This window comes from Hippopotamus amphibius, chromosome 5 (assembly GCF_030028045.1).
Source record: "Hippopotamus amphibius kiboko isolate mHipAmp2 chromosome 5, mHipAmp2.hap2, whole genome shotgun sequence".
In the NCBI taxonomy this organism is placed as follows: Eukaryota; Metazoa; Chordata; class Mammalia; order Artiodactyla; family Hippopotamidae; genus Hippopotamus; species Hippopotamus amphibius.
In genome coordinates, this window is record NC_080190.1 from 27,057,725 (window position 1) to 27,079,145 (window position 21,421).

Consider the following 21,421-nt stretch of genomic DNA (forward strand, 5'->3'; position numbering starts at 1 on the left):
ATTCTAAAAATAAGGAAACTGAGGTCTAGAGAGAATAAATGACTTACTTAAGATCCCACAGACTGAAATTAATATGCAAATCATTGGCTAAATTTTGAATTCTTTTTTTGGTTTTCTTATAGCAAAAATGTCTGCTGCAATAACATACTGTAACTAGGTTTAAAGTAAATGAGTATAATTAAGGTATGCGATGGAGGAGGGATTACAGTAACTGCTGAGCAACAATGATGTGTCAGACAACCCACCAGGCACGCTCCATGCTAGGTGTTCTCTTCCAGTCTCTGCAATGGCGCTACAAGGTAGTCACTACCATTACTCTCCCTTTACAAATTAGGAAAATAAAACTCAGAGTAACTACTTAACTCGTGGCTGCATAACTTTAAGTGGCAAATCTGGAATTCAACCCAGATCTGACTCTAAAATCAATGCTCTTAACCACTACACTATACACCATTAAAAAATAAAGACATATAAAAGGATTCTTTGGTGAATATTTTGGTTAACTAAAAGAAAATCTAATGTATGCACAACCTCCTTCTCCCACAATAACAACAATCTCCCCTCAAAGCCAGCCCCTCCCCCAAAGCCTCCATACTTGAACGTCTTCATGTCTCTCCCGCCAATCACTCGGGCAGTGACCTTCTTCCCAACTTTCAGCTTGGCAGTAGGAGATGTACCCACTGGAACATCATCTAGAATGTGGGAGGCATGGATGCAGCCAATGATGCCATCTTCCAGGCTCACAACCACATGGGTGGGCTTAACGGACTTGACAGTCCCTGTGACCACGTCCCCGATGGACAGGGTGTGCTTCTTTACAGTCCCCACAACCAGAGCTGGATCCACTTCCTCTTCCTCGTCGAGCGTCTCAGAGTCCTTCCGGGTCTGTCTCATGGTTCTCTTAGCAGCTGGCCCCTCAACGGCCAAAAGAAGACCAGTCACTCCTGGTTCTGTGGTCTGGAGGGTTAGGGAGACACCTTGCCCCACCTGCAGCTTCTCTGAGTCAAAGCGGAAGGTGTCATTGAGGTGAGAGGTCAGGGAGAAAGCTGCTAGGTGGCCAGTCTCTACCAAGGAGGCGATGGCAAAGGACTCCTCCAGGTGCTGCACAATCGCCTGGTGCTCACTGCCTTTCTTCAGCTGGAAAACAGAAAACCCACCATCCCTGCTTCTTACAGAGCACGAGTGCTCATTCCTCACCCACTGGGCAGAGTGGGTCTGGGGAAGTCCTCTGAGTCGAGGGGACCCAAGGCTAATCTGAGATGTAACAAACTAACCTCCACTCCCTGGACCCAGCTTTCCCCTCCTGTACACTGAGGCGATGTGACTACACTCAAGGCGCCACAACAGGTCACCTGGAGTTAGCTTCTGTTTTGAATTCAGATTCCTAGGTCCTATCCTGGAATGAGTGAAAGCAGAACCTTAAAGGTGACTCTGATGCACAGCTAGGTAACTGCTAACGGTTCTCTGGCTTTAAGACACTGTGGTTCCTGTTTCCCAGTCCTGCAGCTCTGCACCCAATTTATTCACTCTCCCAACAGAGTCATTACTGAGCTTATTGTGTGCAAGGTATGTAGCCTGTCTTTCCCCAACATTCAACCTGTGCTCACAACCTTACATACACCAGCTTCACTTGGATGATAACATGGAAAAGGGACCTGCTAGAAAGCTTAGTGAGGGGTTAATACTGTTTTCTATTTCTCTTTGTCTCTCAAAGTGTTAAAATTATAAGCAACCAGAGCTTAAGGATTACATCTATATAATTCTCTGTAACATACCCTATGCGATCAGGGGCTTAACAAGTACTTTAGACAATGATGAAATACATACATCATCCAGAGAAAAATACCACTCATTTTGAGATTTCCCTTGAACCCATTCTTTGCCCACACAAAAGTGGACAGAAGAGGGTGCAGATGAGCAGCCTGGAGGTCAGAACTACCCGCAGACATGTTTTGATTGGTTCACATGATGATTCAAAAGTTTCCAAAATTTTCCACATTTACTTCAAATAAAAAATCCAAATTCAACCTTCCCTTAAAATTCAAAGACTTCTCAACACTAGACCCAGATGTCTCATGAGGCCACAGCCAGATGGAACTGAGTAGTCTCTGCTCCTCTGCAGCAGGGCGTGCACGCCACAGTCTGTCAAAGCCCTCTGTCACCACCCCAACCCGCCTGGCCCACTTCACTCATCTATGGCACCTGCTTGGCCCTAATCAGGGTGACCCTGTGATTTATTGCCTGAACCAGAGTGAAAGTCACTGCTACTAAGAAGCACACCAGGGGAATTCCTCGCAGTCCAGCGGTTAGGACTCAGTGCTGTCACTGCGAGGACCCCGGTTTGATTCTTGGTCAGGGAACTAAGATCCTGGAAGCCATGTGGCACCGCCAAAAACAAACAAACAAAAAAAAAACAAGCACACCAGGATGAGGTACACCTGGGAATGATCCAGACCAATCCAGGCACACGGTCACCTTGTCTACACGCAGCCGCAAAGCATGTGGGGTTAGAGGGGTGTGTAACACCTCTGAAACGATGGGAATGGAAGTCCTCAATCAGCAAGCTTACCTTTTTAGCTTTTCTATTCACCAAATCATGGCAGAGGGAAACATGTACTTCCAACTTCAACATATCCACATGTACGATTACAACCTTCTTTTTCTGCCCCGATTCTACCTCCTGCCCTGCAGTGCAGAACCGAACACAACGTGATCACCCTCGGGAGCAGGGGGAAGGGACACAGCATCTCTCCGACAGCCCTGCAGCCCGCAGGCACGTGAACTGGGAGATTAGGACTGCCGTATATATATTACTAATAAGAAAAAAAAATCAAATTGTACAGTTTTAAACATATGCAGTTTATTGTATGTTAATTGTATCTCAACAAAAGTTCTTAAAGAAAAAAAAAAGAAGAAGGAAAAAAGTACCTATGTCCTGGGTCTATATGGCCTAGGGAAGCCAAGGGTCTAGCTCCCATAATTCAAGTTCAGGTTGTGTCAATTTATGCAACCTGATGTATAAAAATCTAGATTTGCCCAAATACAACAATAAAGGAATTCATACCCAAACCTTCTTTAGTATGCTGCTGTCTTGATTTGCATTTATACAAGATAAGCATACCAAAATTTCCGCTGAATCAGCTCATCTACCCTATGTATTTGGATATTCTGTACCCAAGAGAGGAAGTCATGGGCAAACCATGACGGGCGAGACAGACGCACTCACCTGCCCGATGATACTTGCTGGCTCTCAGGACCAGGCCGGGCACTGGGCCCTCACTGAACAGCACAGAGCCATCTTCCAACACCTCCTGCACCTCTAGGTCAAGGGTCATCCCTGGGGTCATCTCAGCCAGCGTCTGGATCAACACAGAGTCTGCCAGATACCCAAAGGAAACAGGGATTAACAAGATGAAATGACACCCACCATTCTTTTCCTTTGGAAATATGCTGCCGCATGGAGGACATTTCCAACATGGAGCCTTGGACCACTATAAAAGCAATATCGCTCTTGGTAAAAATGTCTGATATCCATGAAAATTCCCATCACAGGCAGAGAGACCTATGCCCCTTGCTAATTCCACCTGGCCATAATTCACGGAAATAGAAACACATGCTTTCCTTTGGTTTCAGAATGTTCATTCTTTCTGTTTGGAATCTACCCTCTCAAGCTTGTTATCCCCAAATCCCATCAGGGTTCCAACAATCCAACACAACGTTCAAAGCTTAGGAAGCTCGGACTAATAATCCTTCAGCAAGCCTTCCAGCAGGTCCCTGTTCCTTTTATCATCCACCACACCTCTGATGAATAAAGAACAAAAAGCAGAGCAGTGAATGGATTCACAACAAATGCAAACCTGAGGCCACAGAACTCAGGGAAATTTTGACTCTGGCCTGGGAGGGAGCACAAGGGGAACCTCTGGGATACCGATAACGAGCTTTGAGCAGAATCTGGGTGGCAGTTAAACAGGGGTGTCCGTTTTACAAGCATTTACTGAGCAGCACCCTAACGGGTTTACACACTTTACAGAGGTCCTACTCCCATTTCAAAAAGTTAACCAACTTTTTAAAATATCAGGGTAGCCCAACAACTCACTGGAACAGACGGGCCTAACTGACGATGCACACAGCCCACCCCGACCCTCACCCTCCGCCCTCCTGCCCCCACCTCGGTTGCTCATGAGGCTACGGATGCCCTGCCACTCCTCCAGGCACTGGCTCAGGAGGAGGAGGCTGGTGGCGGCCAGGCCCCCCAGAGCGCAGTCCGACAGCCGCAGCGACAGCAGCATCCGCTGCTTCTCCTCATCCACATTGGTCACCTTCGCAACCACTGTCTGCCCCTCGACGAAGTGGTCACTTGTGGAGGTCACAAACTTGTCACTCATGATCTAAAGGGAAGAGTGGGCACGAAATGAAGAAAGGAAAGGAAGTCTCTATTAAGACAACCCACTTGAAAGCCAGAAAAAGGTGTGTGAGATGGGAGGTGGACCCCAGGAAGGTCCCCCCAGCCCTCTGAGCACAGCTCGCCTCCCCTTTCATAAAAACACAGGAGGCGCCCTGGCTGCCAACCCAGCCGAGGAGGCCCGAGAGCAACCCTCTGCCCCTCGCCGTGCCTGTTTCCGGGGCCCTCCCCTCTGCTCCCATTTTTACAATTGTTCTGGCAGAGGATGCAAATGAGACTCACCCACGTGAAACATCAGAAGGGAAGACACATTTGTGAATTCTCTGTGGCAGGAATGAGCGATGCGCCCTTTGCTCGCCACCGCTTCACACGAGCTTTAGTAAGACTCCTCCCTGCTCTGGGTGTCAGTTTATGAGGCCTGAGAGGGGGTTTATCTATGGGATCGCTAGGATCTTTTCCAGTCTGAAAAGTCTGCCATCCAATGACCTACCCAATGCTGTAGCATGAAGTAGAAAAGGTGCCCCTTCCTCTAAGACACAGCCCTGAGCAGGACACAAGGCTGGGCAAGAGTACAGGCTGAATCTCAGCTCTACGGCCCCTCAGCTGGGTGCCTTTTTGTCAAGCCCCTGAAAATCTTTCAAGAGAATAGAGTATCCAGCTCTTTCCCATCAACCCTCAGGTTCCATGTCCCTCCTGTCTCCCCTCAAAGGCCCTTGTGCAGGGCGCTGAACTTACAGCTTTGGGGGCCAGTCCACTAAGACCTGAGGGGAACTGGACGAACACACCATAGTCCTTGATGTTCTTCACGAAACCAATCAGCAGCATTCCAGGATGGATTTCTGAGAAGCTCTTGGGATCCTGGCCACCCTCTACTGCGGAGACCAAAGCTGGCTTCCTACAAAGGAGCTAGTGGTATTTCATCAAGGAATGTTACAGAAAGGGCAGACAGATGAATTGTCCATCTCTCCCATCTTCGTTCTCCACTCCACACCCTCTCTACCGCAGTGATTCCCTAAGTGTGCAGACCAGCAAGCAGCATCAGCATCACCTGGAACTAGCTAGAGAGGCAAATTCTTAACCACCAGCCCAAACCCCTACTTGAATCAGACACTGGGGGGTGGGGGTGGGGGAGGCTGTGTTGGACCAAGCCCTCCAGGTGATTCTTCTGATTCACACTGAAGTCTGGGAATCACTGCTTCATTCCTTCCCTTATTAACTCATCTCCAGATTACCGGAGGGCACTTAAAGGGAACGGCTTATCCCTGTGGTCTGGCAGCTGGATCAGCCACGACACAACCCTCCTGCCTCCATCTTCACACTAATCAACCCTATTTCACCTCCTCTGCCTATCTTCACTCTAAGGAGAATTTAAATTTTACATTCTGGGAGAAAGGAGGCACAGGCTTCCTTCTAAGCATCCACACTAAGACGAAAAGGAATATTCTGAGAGCTAGATCTCAGCTGGGGGGGTGGGGGTAGAGGATAGCAGGTACTTATTAACCGTTCCAATTCAGGGGCGAGCACCGAGTGCCCCGAGAAGGCTGGATATGCCACTGCAAGTGTCCTGCTGGGCCTGGCATGCCACACGGCCCCCTCCCCAACACCCTGGACTCCCACTCTGCCCTGACCACCAGCATCTGCTAGCAGCACCTCACTCTTGCTCTAATTCCCACCAAGGGAATAGAGGCAACGTGCAGGCTGGCCCACGGGTTTGGTTCTATGGAGGTATTTCTGGAGTCAGAGGGCCAACTTCTTCCCCGTGGAGTCTTCAACTAAGAGCAGAGCCTGACCCAGAGTTCCCCAGCACCCCCCCCCCCCCCCGAGGGCCCACACCTCCCCCACCTCCACCTCTGTGGCTCCCCAGAGGCCAGTAAAGGATACAACATGCTCCTCACTCTCGCTCAGACACAGGACTCTGTGCAGGGTGTCGCCTGCCTGGAGCCAGTGATACAACAGTGGGCCGTTGGTGACGTGGTCTGATAGATGAGGCGTGGGGAGGAAGCCGGGGATGTTGTGGGGCAGGACAGCCACCTGCAACCCATCTTTGGTCTTCTCTAAAACCTTCACATCCACCAACTACCCAGGGAAGAGAAAGACAAAAAATATCCTTGTCTTGCGCAGAGAGCAACTCATGTGTGTCAGGTGGAGATCAGAGCCATCAAATTCCAGCACCAGGGATGACTGAGGTCGAGACCAGAGAAGCAGCTTTCTCCCACTCTCCACCTGACGCCCTCAAAGACCCAGCAGGCCCACACACCCTCACGTACAGCAGGACCCATCTGGTGCTCACGTCACTCCTCTCCCAAGCCCCTCCACTGGGTCCCAAAAGAAAGACAGTCTTGCAGGCTGGCCCTAGGGACCAGAGAGGAAAGAGGGCAGCAGCACACCGCTGACAAGCCATGCCGTGACGGCACTTTCCTTTCCTAGACAGTCCATCTGCTCTGACACACAGCGGAATCCTATCTACCTCCCCTGATCTTCCCCTCCAAGAGTTCCAGGATCACACCTGTCAGTGACACCCTGCTCTCTGTCGCTGTAACTAAAATAATTTGTCTGGGGACTTCCCTGGTGGCACAGTGGTTAAGTATCCGCCTGCCAATACAGGGGACATGGGTTTGATCCCTGGTCCGAGAAGACCCCACGTGCCGCAAAGCAAATAAGCCCGTGTGCCACAACTACCGAAGCCCGCAAGCCTAGAGCCCGTGCTCTGCAACAAGAGAAGCCACTGCAATGAGAAGCCTACACATCACAATGAAGCTCTCCACAACTAGAGAAAGCCCGCATGCAGCAACAAACACCCAATGCAACCACATTAATTATTTTTTAAAATAAAATAAAAATAAAATAAAATAAAATAATTTAGAGAAGTCCAGGTACCTGCCCAGCATTAATGGCTTTTTTTTTCTTCTGACTGTGTCCCACACATTCTTTTTTCGGATCACTTGACAGCCTGAAGGACAAGAGCATCCTCTCTTTGGACGGCTCACAGTTCAGCACTGCAACCTTCACCACCTGGTGAGAAACCATACCTGCTTGGCCCTGGAGAGAGGTGTCCCCTGCCAGCACCAGAAGCCTTGGGCGATTCACCAAGGCCCTGAATCAGATCAGAAGGCAGTGAAAAGAAACGTACTGAGAGCTACACAAAAATGCCCACAAGTCTGCCTTTTGGGTGAAAAAAAGACATGAATGAATTTTGGGGTATAGTCCCAAGTTTTAAAAAATTATTTTTCCCAGAGAGACCCAGACTCACTAGATTTAGAGCAGTGCCCCCTTGTGGTTATAGCCTCAGAACAGTTTCTGAGTGAGGGATGCTAGCGTATTATAGGTGAGGACTAACTTCTTTTAGGTTGAGGGCCTAAGTTCCGTTAGTTTGCCAGCTTCCACTGAGCCCCCTCTTGAGGCTTTCTCTCTGTCCCGTCCCATCTCCTCCGCTGAGCTGGCTCAGGCCCACTACCACACATGCACTCTTTCGTATCCCTTAAAAAGCAGCCCTCCTACGCCTTCAAATCTGTGTTGAAGGGGTCACCAAGGTTAGGATCCTGTCCAGGGGAAGGGTTACCTGGCCAGTGTAAAAGACACTCTCTGGGTTAGGGACATACTCGGCACTGAGTTCATGCCTGGGCACCAGTCCCTGCACGTCATTGTAGAACTTCACAATGCAGCCATAGTCCTTGACCCTGAGGATAAAGCCGTGTGTCTGCAGACCAGGCTTGGCGTCGGCATAGCAGGTAATGGCAGGAAGTTTGGACTCAACCAGGGTTTTCTTCAGGGTCATCATCAGCTTCTTGGCTTCAGGGTCACAAAGCAAAACCTAGGGAAAGGATACTAGCCGTCACCAAGTCATCCATTACAGAGAGCCACTGAGCTGGTCTCTGCAACCCCCAAGAGCCATGGTCAGTCCCTAAAAACCTGCTACCTCTTTCCCTCTGAGAATAACAGCCGCAGACCGTCCCTGCTTCCTGCTGGATGACAACCTAACATTCCTCTCTATTTCAAATGTTCTTCCTCCCATAAGTCCCCTCCTGGGCCTAGAGCAACACTCTTCATCCCACCACATCTCCAGAGAGTCCTGTGTCAGTCACTCCTCCTCTGCCTTTGCTCCCTCTCCCTCCTGGACCACCGCATCTTGTCTAACAGAATGAATGACGGAACCAGTTTACCCCCTCAATACTGTTGTGTACTAGCTACAAACTAAGACTGACAGAGCAGAACACTTTTCATTCCTCAAAAGGTCATCGCCTTGAGGGCAGAGAAATTCCTCTAATTTCCTGACCCCACTACTATAAAATTTTGTACCAATGGGTAATTCAATATCTTTGCTGGCTCAATAATGAAATAAAGTGAAAATAAGAAAATCTAACATTGTGAGTGTGCACACACCAGGCCCTAAGCACTGTGTATTATCACGTTTAATCTTCACAACTCTGTGAAGATTATAATCCCTTTATAACAAAGGGATCCAAACCTTTGTTATAAAACACTCAAGTTCTGGCAGCTTTGTCTGGGCTAATTCTGTGCCTGACACAACCCCTGCTTCTCGTCAACCTTCCAAATCCTACCCATCCCTTCCAGTTCAAGCCCCACCTCTGCCAGAAATCTAGAACACATTATCGTCACAGAGAGCTCAATCTGAAAGCTGGTTCTGCCATTTATTAGCTGTGTGACTTTGGGCAAGATTCCTGGCTTTCCTAAGCTTTCATTTCCCCACCTGCGAAATGAGGATACTAGTACTTCCTCCACAGGCCCATTTTAAGGATGAAAAGAAATAAGGCGTGTTATGATGCGCCTAGCACAGCGACTGGCACAGAATACATGTCACGTGGTAGCTGCTATTGATCTTATTGACCATCACGGAATAGCCATCATTCTTGCTGCCCCAGCCTACCCTCACCTCCCCATTCTGAGATATGACCACACCACATAGCCTGCACCAAACCACATGGCCTGTTCTCTTTATGTATGGATATTCTAACTCTCAATTATACCACACAATTGTCAAGAGCAGGGACCCAGTTTTCTCTTCCCAATGCTAGGCACAGCACTGCAGATATTATGCAGTCACTCTGTGGAAAAAGGCAGACACTTCAGCTGAGAAGCACTGCTCTCTTCCCATCTGGTCCAAACCCCACCAGCAACCCTTCAGGAGGCTCACCCGGCACTTGACCTCATCCCCAATGTGGTACTTCTTCTCTGGATTCTTCATAAGGATGTCGGCCAGGTGCAAGGGAGGTACCAGGCCTCTCATTTGCCTGCCCATCTTCACCAGCATCCCATATGGCTTTATGGTCATCACTTTGCCCTAAGAGTCCAAGGAAAAGATGCCATGATGCCTTAAGAGTATCTTTCCTACACTTCTTACAACAAAGCATCTCACACACCTCTTTTGCAAAGCTCAGCTTTGTGGGGTAACTGTGCCTTCCAGATCTCACGGGGCAAAGCACACACCCCACAGTGATCTGGATGCAGTAGGGTTTATTTATAAGAACCTTCACATCTTTCTGTGTGAGCATCTTCTTCCTAGCTGCCTTACAAGTTCATTCTCCAACAGAGAGGACTATGTCTCCTAAGGAATGAACTCTACATATAAAAGGGGGCTGCTCAATTGGGGCTAAGTGATTGGACAAGAGAGGCAACTGGCTTCTTACCAATATTCTAGGTGGCTCAGTTATCAAAGAACTAACTTTTGATCTGGTCTAATATACACCATGAAATCCCAGGACTGATGACCTTCTGCCTCTGTGCAGTGGGGTGCAAGACTTTACCTTGAAATTAATTACAAGTTACCCAAGGGAAGAAAAGGAAATCCCAGTTAGCAGGCAAAAGGAAGGAACATGACTTTAAATGTGTTCACATGAGGACTAACGAGCTGACAGTTAACCTGTGAACTGAAGACTGTCTGAAGGTTCAGTGGAGGAGTGTCTAATTACATACTTGAGGTCTTACCTTTACCAAGACCCCAGGTTTGATGTCATGATAACTAAGGAACTGAGCTTCAATAACAGACCTAGAACAAAAGGCAAATACAAGATTAAATAACTTAGGACAGAGGCTACCTAAAATCCAGGGCTACCAAAATGATGTTGACAAGAAAAGAAACCCTCCCCAAGCAAGGCCAGGAGACACTGCGCATGTGCACCCACACAGAAGCACAGCTCTACACCCACGCAAGTTAGTGACAGACTTACGTCCGCAGAGAGAGCAAAACCAGTTCATCCATTTGGCTGTAGTCGATGATTCTACACTTGTGAGTGTTCCCTGGCTTGAAGGTCTCAGGTTTGAAGACTTTCTTAGAATTGGAGAGTTGCCTGAGCTACAAAGTACCAAGTGATTAAGGACCAGCCAGAGGCAACAGATCTGAGGCAATCAGATGTTAAATCAGACATGGAGATGACTCAGTACATTTATCACCTACCATAAAAACAGCACTCTGATTACCTGTTAAAATAATTGCTCTAAGTAAAGAACTGCTTTTCACTCTCACAGAATCTCTATAAAGTCAGAGAACAGTCTAGATCATAGGTCGATAAATTACAGCTCACGATTAAGTGCCTATTTTTGTAAGTAAAAGTTTGACTGGAATACAGCCGTGTTCTTTCATTTATATAAACTTTCCCAAGCCCTGGTGTAGATCCTAACTCATTCTTGTACCTACCATCAACCAGGTATCAATTAAGCCAAGTCAATTTTAAGGCACTCTAATATAACAAACGAACGGACCTTGTTCTAGTCCTTATGAACTATCTGCTACGTTTGGGGAAATTCAAAAATAGGATAATACCCAGGGATGAAGGAAGCAGAAAAGAATTTGGTGTCCCCAGAGGCCATCTGGTGATAAGATCCTGATGAAACGAAGAGCCTCCTTACCCGGGCATAGGCCAGAGCCCCATCCTTCAGCCTGAAGGTGGCCCCGGCGTTGCCGAAAAAGCCTTGGACAGGAACATCATCAAGCACAGCTCCCAGCTGCTGGCAAGAGAGCCTGGTGAGTGGGCGCCCAGGCTGCAGGAAGACGGGGCGCAAGCTCAACCGCACAGCTCTGGTCCGAGGATGGACGCAGAGGACGCAGGCCCGCACCTAGACAAGGGAAAGGGCGTGATGAGCAGGCTGAGACACACCAGAGACAAGGAGGCCTGCAGCAGACTTTCAAGGGTCAAGACTCTCCATGTGCTGACCAAGCTACGGATGTAAGTACTAAAATCAGCTCCTGCAAACAGCACGCAGAAAATTCAGAGTGTCCCAGAGGAACTGTGACTGAATCAACGCTTGCGCGAGGCCAGGAAAACATATACCAGGGTCCCCTCAACACCATGAAGCTAACAATGCACATGCAGCAGGAGCTGGGCACCAGCATCACTGTATCAGAAGGGCATCTGAAACACCAGAAAAAGCCTGCTCTGATCACAAGGCCATAGCACGTAAAATGTCTCAGCTCTGTAGACACCTAAGACTACAAGAAGAAAAAAATTACTAGAAAGAGGTTCACCAAAAAATTAACAATATTATCACTAGATGGTGGGAGAACCTACTTTTATTTAAAAAAATAAAACAAACAACAAAAAACCCAACAAAGTCTCTCTAGCTTCTATTAGTATGCATTACTTTTAAAAACAAAAAATAAATCATTTTAGGATTTTTAATAAAAAACAATGATTAACACCTATTGGGACTTTCTCCCTAAACATCCATGTTCACTGTAGAAAGTTTGAGTATTTAGATAAGGGTAGAAAAATCACACAGACTTAACCACTAACACCCGATTGCATTATCAGCCAGTATTTTAACCAGGTGTACTCTTTTAAGTTTTTTTTTTTTTTCAAAAATTGAATCTATAGGATGAATCAGATTGGGATTGCCATATATACATTACTAAACAAGAAAAAAATATCAAATTGTACACTTTAAATATATGCAGTTTATCATATGTCAATTGTATCTCAATAAAAGTTCTTAAAGAAAAAAATTGAATCTATATAATAGCACTTTTTAAATTATATTTGTCTATTTAAACACATATCTTGTTCTCTGTTAAACACTCTCCTAGAACACTTTAAATTATAAAAGCAAAAGATTCATTATCAAGAAAAAAAAATCAGAGTATGAAATAAAAACTACAAGCTGCCGTCTTCTCCACAGGCTCCTTCTCTAATCTCAATCCCCAGAAATAACCACTGCCAGTTTCTTGTGGTTCTTCCACATTTTTCACTCCCCTCACCGCCTCTCTGACACCTGTACATATGCAGTCCCAGGACCTGCCTGCAGCAGCTGTGACACTGGACCGCTGATTGACATACAACTGAAAGCAAGACGAGAAAAGTGCAACATTTCTTACTGGCTGATTTGAGAAATACGTTCCGGCTTTCTTAGGGTCCAGGTGCATGAAGTCAACCAGGCCCGTGAAGAACGAGAGGAATTTTAGCGTAAGGCCAAGTGGAGTCACCTAGAAATAAACAGAACCAGTAATGAAAAACATCTCTCCGAAGGAACCAGGAATGAGAGAGACTGTTCACACTGAGCACTCAAGGCCACACTTTCCACGGTAACTGTATGTCTCTCCTCCCCCGGCTAACCCTTATCACCTTTCTTCCCATAAAATGAAGTGGCAGCACAACTCCTGGCACTGGCTGTTCCTTCATTCAGTAAGCTCACCGCCCCTCCAGGCTGAGAGGACATCAATCCTTCACCCTCGGGATTTCCCAATGGGATGGAAGGCGCTTTGCACAAAGATCCTCGGGGAACTGCTGGCCTGACAACTGGGACAAATTGCTGCTCACTTGGTGCTGTGCTCAGACTAAGAAGGTAAAAACTCACATGCTTGCGAGAGGGAGGTGCTGACCATGAGCGATCCACCCTGCAGAGCCCCGCAAAGCTAAGGCAGGAGGGGTGACAAGCCCCTCAACAGAGAGCAGGGAGGCAGGCAACTGAAATCAGGGAAACTAGTCAGATTCCCTGGGGCCTCTCCTCAAACTAGAGGGTACGACCTGCTCCCACCTCCATAGAAAACGGGAGCGTTATTCTCTGGGAAACTGTACCACATTCAAAACACAGGAATAGTGCAAACCATAAAAATGTGATTTAAGAAAAATTCTGAATATCATACAGATACAGATATGGAGACCCCCAGCCCCTTTCTGCCATCTAGGTCTTGGGCAGCCAGGCTTATATCCTCCTAAACTGGGTGTTAGTAGATCCTTTCTAGAGAAATCTAATATGCCAGAGAAGACTTCTAACAGTGACATCTTCAGGCTGCTCAAAGACAGTCCGCTAGTTCCTGACCCTGACAGGGAAGTCAGCCAGTCAGCAAGCCCCGCCCAGGCACACAGGCTTCCCAGCAGTTTTTTAGTGCCTCTCTCCTAACATGATGACAGTCAAAACAAAAACTTAGTAGAGAATGGGAAGTTTAAGTTCAGAGACTTTCCCAGAGGTAGGATACAGACAAATACGTGCAGGTACCAAACCAAAGAAGAGAGGGAAAAATAAGAAAATTAGAACTGATCCACTAAGTCCAACATCATACTAATAGAAGTTCTAGAAAAAGAAAAGAAAATTATATTAAAATTTTTAAAAAGATCTGATAAGGGACTAGTATCCAGAATATACAAAGCACTCTTACACCAAAACAATAAAAACATAATCTAACTTTTAAATGGATAAAGGACTTCTTACTCAATATTTCTCCAAAGATTTATAAATGGCCAATAAACACATGATAAGATACTTAACATCAGTAATCATTAGAAAAATTCAAATCAAAATCACAAGATACCACTTCACACCCTCACCCACTAGGATGACTACCATAAAAAGAAGAAAAAGAAATGTTGGTGAGAATATGACGAAACTGGAACCCTTATATGCTGGTGGGGATGTAAAATGTCACATCCACTTTGGCTGTTCCTCAAAAAAGTTAAACACAGAGTTACCATATGACCCAGCAAGTCCATTCCTAGATATACACTCAAGAGAAATGAAAGCATATGTCCCCACAAAAACTTGTCCACAAATTCCATAGCAGTGTTATTCATAACAGCCAAAAGTGGAAACAACCCAAATGTCTACCAACGCTATACGACGGAGTATTATTCAGCCATAAAAAGGAATGAGTCACTGATAAATGCTACAACATGGATGAACTTTGAAAACATGCTAAGTGCAAGAAACCAGACATAAAAGGCCATATATTGTGTGGTTCTATGTATATGAAATATCCAGAACAGGCAAACCTAGGGATAAAAGGTAGATTAGTGCTTGCCAGAGGCTCGAGGAAGGGAATGAATGGAGAGTGACAACCTATGGGTAACAGGGTTTCTTACTGGGGTGACGAAAATGTTCTGCAGTAGTAACAACAGCTGCACACCCTGGTGAATACACTGAAAAACCATTAAACTGTACACTTTAAAAGAGTGAATCTTACTATGTGTGAATTATATCTCAATTTAAAAATTGGAAGAAAAAAAAGTAATATGAAAAACTTTCCTAGGACTTAAGGATCTACATTTCTGGATTATAGGAATCCAGCACAAATAAATGGATAGTCATATCAAAGCACAACACTGTGAAATTTTAAAATGAAAGGGATCAGACAAGATCCTTGAACATACAAAGGAAATGAAATCAAAATAACATCAGACTTTTCAATGGGAACAAGGACTTCAAAATTCTGAGTTCTTTTGGACCCAGAATTCTAACCCCAGATTAACTACCAATCACATGTTAGAGCAGAATATAGATATTTTCAGATATACTAGGTGTGCAGAAAAGAGTTAACACAGCAGGCCTGAGACTACACTCCTTGAAAAACCATGTCTGTGAGGCTGGCCCTGGCCTGGTGTCTGGGAACTTAGACCTCAAGAGGGTTCCCACCACTTTCAGAACTGAGTGGCTTATTGTACCTAAACTATTTGTGCAAACAATATGGTTTATGCTAAACACTCGAATTTCTTAAGAGTCCAGAATTTTGGTACATGCCAGGCAGAGGGTGCCTATGTGACCAGCCACAAATAAAAACCCTCAACGAGCTTTGCTGGCAGACAATATTCACATGTGTTGTCATAACTTATTGCTGGAGGAATTAAATACACTCTTTGTGACTCCACTGTTAGAGGATTCTTGGAGGCTTGTGCTTGGTTTCTTCCAGACTTCACTCCATGGGCCTTTTCCCTTTTGCTGATTTTGCTTTGCCTCCTTTCACTGTAATAAGTCACAGCTGTGAGGACCACTATATGCTGATCCTGTGAGTCTTCCTAGTGAATCATTGAACCTGGGAGTGGGCTTGGGAATTTCAAGACACATTAGGTCAAGAAATTACCCTCCCATGTGCTTTTCTGAGGATGCTTCTGGAGAATGTGACACAATAAAATGAGTGAGTAAACCAAAAAAGAGGAATACATGGAATCAAAGAAGGTTCTATCCAATATAGAAGAGTGGGGAAAGATCCAGATGACAGGGAAAGGGACCCTACAGAGCAACCAGTCCAGAATGGAGTTGGATGACAGTAAAAGGGGCTCCAGCTGGGGGAAAAAAAAAAGTAACAAAGATTATTTAAAGGGTTTGAAAACACAGAAAATAGAGACAGAAAAATAATTACGGGATGTATGAACAAACAGTGATAGGTAGGAAGAGAATTCAGCAAATGACAAAAACAAAGCTGATTATCAACTCCAGGAAAAAAAGCTGCTCATGAAACAAATTATACTACCTAGCTAGGCAAGTAAATAATATTTATATAGTCATAATAATTTAAACCACTGAATAATGGTTTAACCAAAATTTTAATACATGTTTGTTGAAAGGCTGGGAGAAGGGAAGGATAAGAGCCAAAACTTCATCTACTTTGATAAGGAGTTAAAACTCAACGCCTCAAGATGCAGCAGAACCTTATTACTTGGAAATACAGAGGTAAATTTCACAAGATAAGCTAGGGCTTCCCAGGTGGTGCAGTGGTTAAGAACCTGCCTGCCAATGCAGGGGACACAGGTTCAACCCCTGCTTCAGGAAGACTCACATGCCATGGAGCAGCTAAGCCCGTGTGCCACAACTATTGAGCCCGCTCTTTAGAGCCCGTGAGCCACAACTATTGAGCCCATGTGCTGCAATTACTGAAGCCCACGTGCCTAGAGCCCATGCTCCGCAACAAGAGAAGCCACGGCAATGAGGAGCCCGCCCACCACAACGAAGAGTAGCCCCACTCACTGCAACTAAAGAAAGCCCGCGCACAGCAAAAAAAAAAAGATAAGCTAAAAGAGTTAAAGACGGGGGTTAGATGGGATGAGAATTCTTCACTATAAGCCTTTTAATACCAATTGATCTTTTAGATCAGCACTGTCCAAGAGAAATATAAGCCACATACGTAATTTTAACTTTTAACACTGTAAAAACTACAAAGAAACAGCTGAAATTTATTTTAATAGTTTATTTAAAATAGTTTATTTAGTTTGTATTTTGCCAATATAGGCAAAATGTTATTTTTAATATGCGGTACTGGCTACATTTCAAGTGCTTAATGGTCACATGGGACCAGGGGCTACCCTGCTGGACCACACAATTTTAGACTGTGTGCATGTACTACTCAAATAAAAATTCCTTTTACTTTAGAAAATAGTAGTAACAATGAATGGCTTACCTTCTGTACTTGGGCTTTGAGCACCAGTCCTGGTAGCAAGCTATTGAGGGTCCAGTTTTGCTCCTCAGTAGCAATGGCAGCAGAAACTTCTGAGTGACCAATAGACAGGCTAACAACGCCTCCATTGCCTTTCACCTCTTCAATAAGGCAATTCAGGTACTGACCCACCTTCAGTTTAGCACCTGCAAGGCCAGCCCCCAAAGGGAAAATACCTATTATGAGAAGGGCTTTTAACTTGGGCTCAAAAGAGTGATACCTGAAAGAATCATGGCTTACTTGCCCAGTTACCGTGCAATACTCCCCGTATTCCCAGTTTCTAAGGGACCAACTACGAGCAGCGAGTGAAATGACCCTAACTGATCTAGAATTAACTACCACACAAAAATATGAAAACCTCAACAAGGAAGGAGACTGCTGGTTCAGAGGCCCTGGGGGCCCAAATTTCAGTGGAATCTTCTAAGTGAGAAAAAGTGAAACTGGTCCATCAGATCTTAGTGAGACTGCCACTCTCTGACCCTTCACACATCTTTCCTTTTCTATCATCTAAGATTAACAGTTGACTTTAGCAAAGCCAAACATACCTCAGGGTCAGCATTCTGTCATGTTACTCACCGAAGTGGCATTTAAATACAATCCCCACACATACCACATTACTACCAGGCACTGGTCCCTCTTCTTCCCCTCACCTTTGTTCTTCTGTCGGATGTACTCCTGGGCTTTCTGCAGCGGCAGAAAAGCTCTGGCCCCACTAACACCAATATCCACTAGGTAGCCATGGTCTTCCAGGCTGGAAACAGTGCCCGTGAGCAGCTGGAGGAAGAGAAAACATTCCCAAAAGTTCAAAAGTCAAGGGTCATGGGACACATAACACACATCCACTACCGACCAGGACTGTTTCCACCATTGGTCTCGACACATCATCCCATAATCCCACACATCCTCCCACTTTTAACTTTAAACCTCAATCCCTACAACACAGGGAATATAGCTAATATTTTATTATAACAATAAATGGAGTATAACCTTTAAAATTTTTGAATCACTATAACATACCACCTGTAACTTGTATAATATTGTACATCAATTATACTTCAAAAAAAAATTTTTTTTGAAGAAAAGAAAAAAATCCTCAATCCCACTAGAGGATAAAATTCTCCCAGGGTTTGAAGGATCTTATGGTTTCCAGACAGTGAGGAGTTGAATAATGGAATGACAGAGAGCGGTCTCACCCCTGGAGGATTTTCAAAAGATAGGAAAGACTTCCAGGTTATGCAAAGAGAGATAAACCAGATAGCCTGGCAGTGCCAACACTCCCAGTGCCATGACTAATGAGAATACAGAACTACCCTTCCAGCTGTCATCACGTCTTTTCTAAGGACCTCCAAGATGTCCCCCCAAAATATCTTGCCAACATCCTTTACCTTTCACAGGAAGCACTATGACATTCAAATCTGGCTCTGACACTTACTAGTTATTTGGTCTTTGGCCACTTAAGTCACTTAAACCTTTTTCAGTCTATTTTCTCAAATGTACAAGAGGGATACCTATCAGCCTCACAGGGTTGCTATGAAAATGTCTTCAGAGTGTCTAAAACAGCACCTGTCAAACAGCAGCCTCTCGATACTTGTCAATTTCCTACAACTTGGCTTATTTTTATTCCCCATTCTACCCAACGTTCAGGGCCTGGCCCAAACTCCATCGCTTCTAATCAAACGTTCCAAGGTCATACTAATCTCCTTCCTCTTACGTGAATATAGTTTCCGAATGTGTTTTGTACCTCCTTGACTTGGAGGCGCTGAGCGGGGACCCATTTCTCCTGAACCTCCACAGGACTGGGAGATTCAGTAGTGGATCAACCAGTAGCACGGCTGACAGACTAACTGCCCTGTCTACCCTGTCTCTGGCTTCCAGAGAGCAGCCCTCAAGCTTTCCTACAAATGCCAGTGGCCTTTCAAAAGGACTTTAATCTGTGAAGAAGTCTTGGTAAAGAAGGCACTTCAAGGAACTCCTTATCACCCTTGGAGGCATTCTTTTTCCCTACCAGCAAATCTTTGGACTTGCTTTCCTTTTCTCCCCTCCAGGCTAATGGGATTAGGTTCAAGTCTTCAATTTCCGTTAAGTACCCAAAGCAGCCTAGAGACCTTCCCCCAGGAAAAGACACACTCCCAGGAGTAACAGTTAAGCTGAAAGTGAAAGGTAGCCTAGACACACCCCAGGAGGCAGGACAGGGAGAAGGCACGTTGCCTGGCCCCAGATACATACCATGCCCGGTTTCAGGGCCTCAGCACTTAGCACTTTGTTGACATTTTTGGGGTTCAGAGATAGCTTGACATTCTTTTTGCCCCTCTTTGTGACGCCCAGACTGCTCACCACACATCTCACCAGCATTCCAGGTGAGAAGAGCTCAGGCAAGCTGACCAGGTCCTGCATAAGATAAATGAGAAAAACCTGACACATACCCTTCCCCTGAACTGAGAATTCATCGCCCAGCCCTGGCTCAGTGGTTTCTCATCCTCAGATCCCACAGAGCCCAAAAGGCAGATGAAGAGAGTAACTGCTCACCCACAAAGGAAGCAATCTGTGCCCATGTCACAGTCTTGGATTACAGCTTAAGTTCTGCAAACACCTCCACACAATGCGCAGATGTAAAATGACTTGTCAAAAGAATTGTCTACAATTACTGTCTTTACTTCCTCAACTTCTACTCACTCTTCAGCTCACTGCAATGTGTTCCATCTGCGATCACTTGATCACCCAACAAAATCTCCAATGACTTCCATGTTACTAAATCCAAAAGTCCACATGACCTTTACAAAGCACTTAACACTGGTGCTCCTTCCTTCCTTAAATATTTCCTCCCGGCTTCCAAGACCTTTCATTAACTGATTTTCTTCTCTCTCTGGCCGCACCTTCTTCTGACAGCAACTCTCCTTTTATTCAGCAACTAAAATACAGTATTTACTCCAGGCTCAGTCTTTCAGTCTCTTCACCCTGTATGTGCTCCCTCCAAGCAACTTCTTCCCCCTCCATAGTTTCAGTCACCACCTATACAAAGAAGTCTCACACATGCATATTTCTAATCACCTGTCTACTGATTGTCTCAACTGTACCTCAAACTCAACATAATGGAATATCAAATCATGATCACCTCTCCCAATCCAGGTCCCCTTTCAGGGCAGGAACCTGTCTCAGGATGGCATGGCCAACTGTCAGGCCATGCTCAACAGAACTCATCTCTGACACTTCCCACAGGCTCGCCACCCAAATGGAATTCATCACTAGGCACCGACTGTACCTCCTCAGCCCTCAGTAACTCCTGAAGGTAAGCTGCCATCAATCTCAGAGCCTGGACTATGACAACGGCCTCCTAATTGGTCTCTAAAACAACTACTCATGCCTCTCCAATTCACCCTCTGTGCTGTCTATGTGGCACCCACCCCATTGAGAACATGTCAAGGGTTTCCCATTGATTCTAGAAAATCAATCCTTCACACGGTCTGGCCTCCACCCAGCCCTCTAGCCCCATCCCACACCACTCTCGCCTGCTCTCTCTGCTCTAGCCACAGTAGCTGCCTTCTGCTACACACCAGGCTCCTTCTGCCTCATCTCCCTCCCTTCCTTCTCTAGCATACCCTCACCCTTCAAATCTCAACTCAAGCATCCCCATCTCAGGCAAATCTTCTATGCATCCTGGGCTAAGTCAAAAATCCCTTTATTTAAAAAAAAAAAAAGAAAGAAAAAAAGAAAAAAAACTCTCTATTATAAACTCTCTTGATACCTTGTACCCTTCCTTCTTAGCACTTAGCAAAGCTGTCATTTTACATCTGTTGGTGTACCACTTATTTCCAGTTTCAGATTTCATCCAGGTTTCCCTTACCTGCAGGGGTTCTTCCTGTACCACCTGCTCATTCAGCTTTTTGGTGTAGGCATCACAGATTTCAGTCACTTGCACGCACCCCTGGAGGCCATTGGGGAGACTAATCACCAGTTCTAGTTCATTTACCTCTTTCACGCAACCCAAAATCCGCATCCCCTCACACAGGGACTAGAAGAGAAAGAGTGAAATGTGTTCAACAGGGATGAGAACAATGATTGGGGAGGTTGGGGGGCGGGGGGGAGGAGGTGGGAATCTGGCTTCTAGTCCCAACTCTGACATATAAAAGCTACAAGAGAGACACGTGTACATGTCAGTAGACTCATTAAACATCTGACTGAGCACCATGAAAGATCGAAATTATACAACAGTGTTTACAGCACGAGGGTGCTGGAGGGCACTCTTGCCTTTTCCTTTACTCCAAAGGACTCAAACTCAAACACCTGGCAGGTAACCCAATGCAGGACACAGGCCAGTAGATACAACGGCAGTGTGGAGTGTGCATGCCAGGCCTAAAGGGTGCACCCAC

The 21,421-nt window shown here is 45.7% G+C and overlaps 1 protein-coding gene across 3 annotated transcripts in view; it reads right to left on the reverse strand.

Moving 5' to 3' along the window:
* Positions 1–21,421, reverse strand: part of PDCD11 (programmed cell death 11) — a 43,020-nt gene that overhangs the window by 17,508 nt on the left and 4,091 nt on the right. For all 3 annotated transcript variants that reach the window (XM_057735503.1, XM_057735505.1, XM_057735504.1), the window contains exons 4-20: positions 20,896–21,063; positions 19,281–19,442; positions 17,705–17,828; positions 17,019–17,200; positions 12,729–12,836; positions 11,267–11,473; positions 10,588–10,712; positions 10,346–10,406; positions 9,555–9,701; positions 7,962–8,213; positions 7,280–7,414; positions 6,284–6,478; positions 5,138–5,308; positions 4,169–4,388; positions 3,227–3,376; positions 2,570–2,685; positions 596–1,137 (exon numbers count right to left, since the gene is read on the reverse strand). In XM_057735503.1, the coding sequence (XP_057591486.1) occupies positions 596–1,137; positions 2,570–2,685; positions 3,227–3,376; positions 4,169–4,388; positions 5,138–5,308; positions 6,284–6,478; positions 7,280–7,414; positions 7,962–8,213; positions 9,555–9,701; positions 10,346–10,406; positions 10,588–10,712; positions 11,267–11,473; positions 12,729–12,836; positions 17,019–17,200; positions 17,705–17,828; positions 19,281–19,442; positions 20,896–21,063 (3,065 nt within the window). The remainder of the gene's footprint in view (positions 1–595; positions 1,138–2,569; positions 2,686–3,226; positions 3,377–4,168; positions 4,389–5,137; positions 5,309–6,283; positions 6,479–7,279; positions 7,415–7,961; positions 8,214–9,554; positions 9,702–10,345; positions 10,407–10,587; positions 10,713–11,266; positions 11,474–12,728; positions 12,837–17,018; positions 17,201–17,704; positions 17,829–19,280; positions 19,443–20,895; positions 21,064–21,421) is intronic.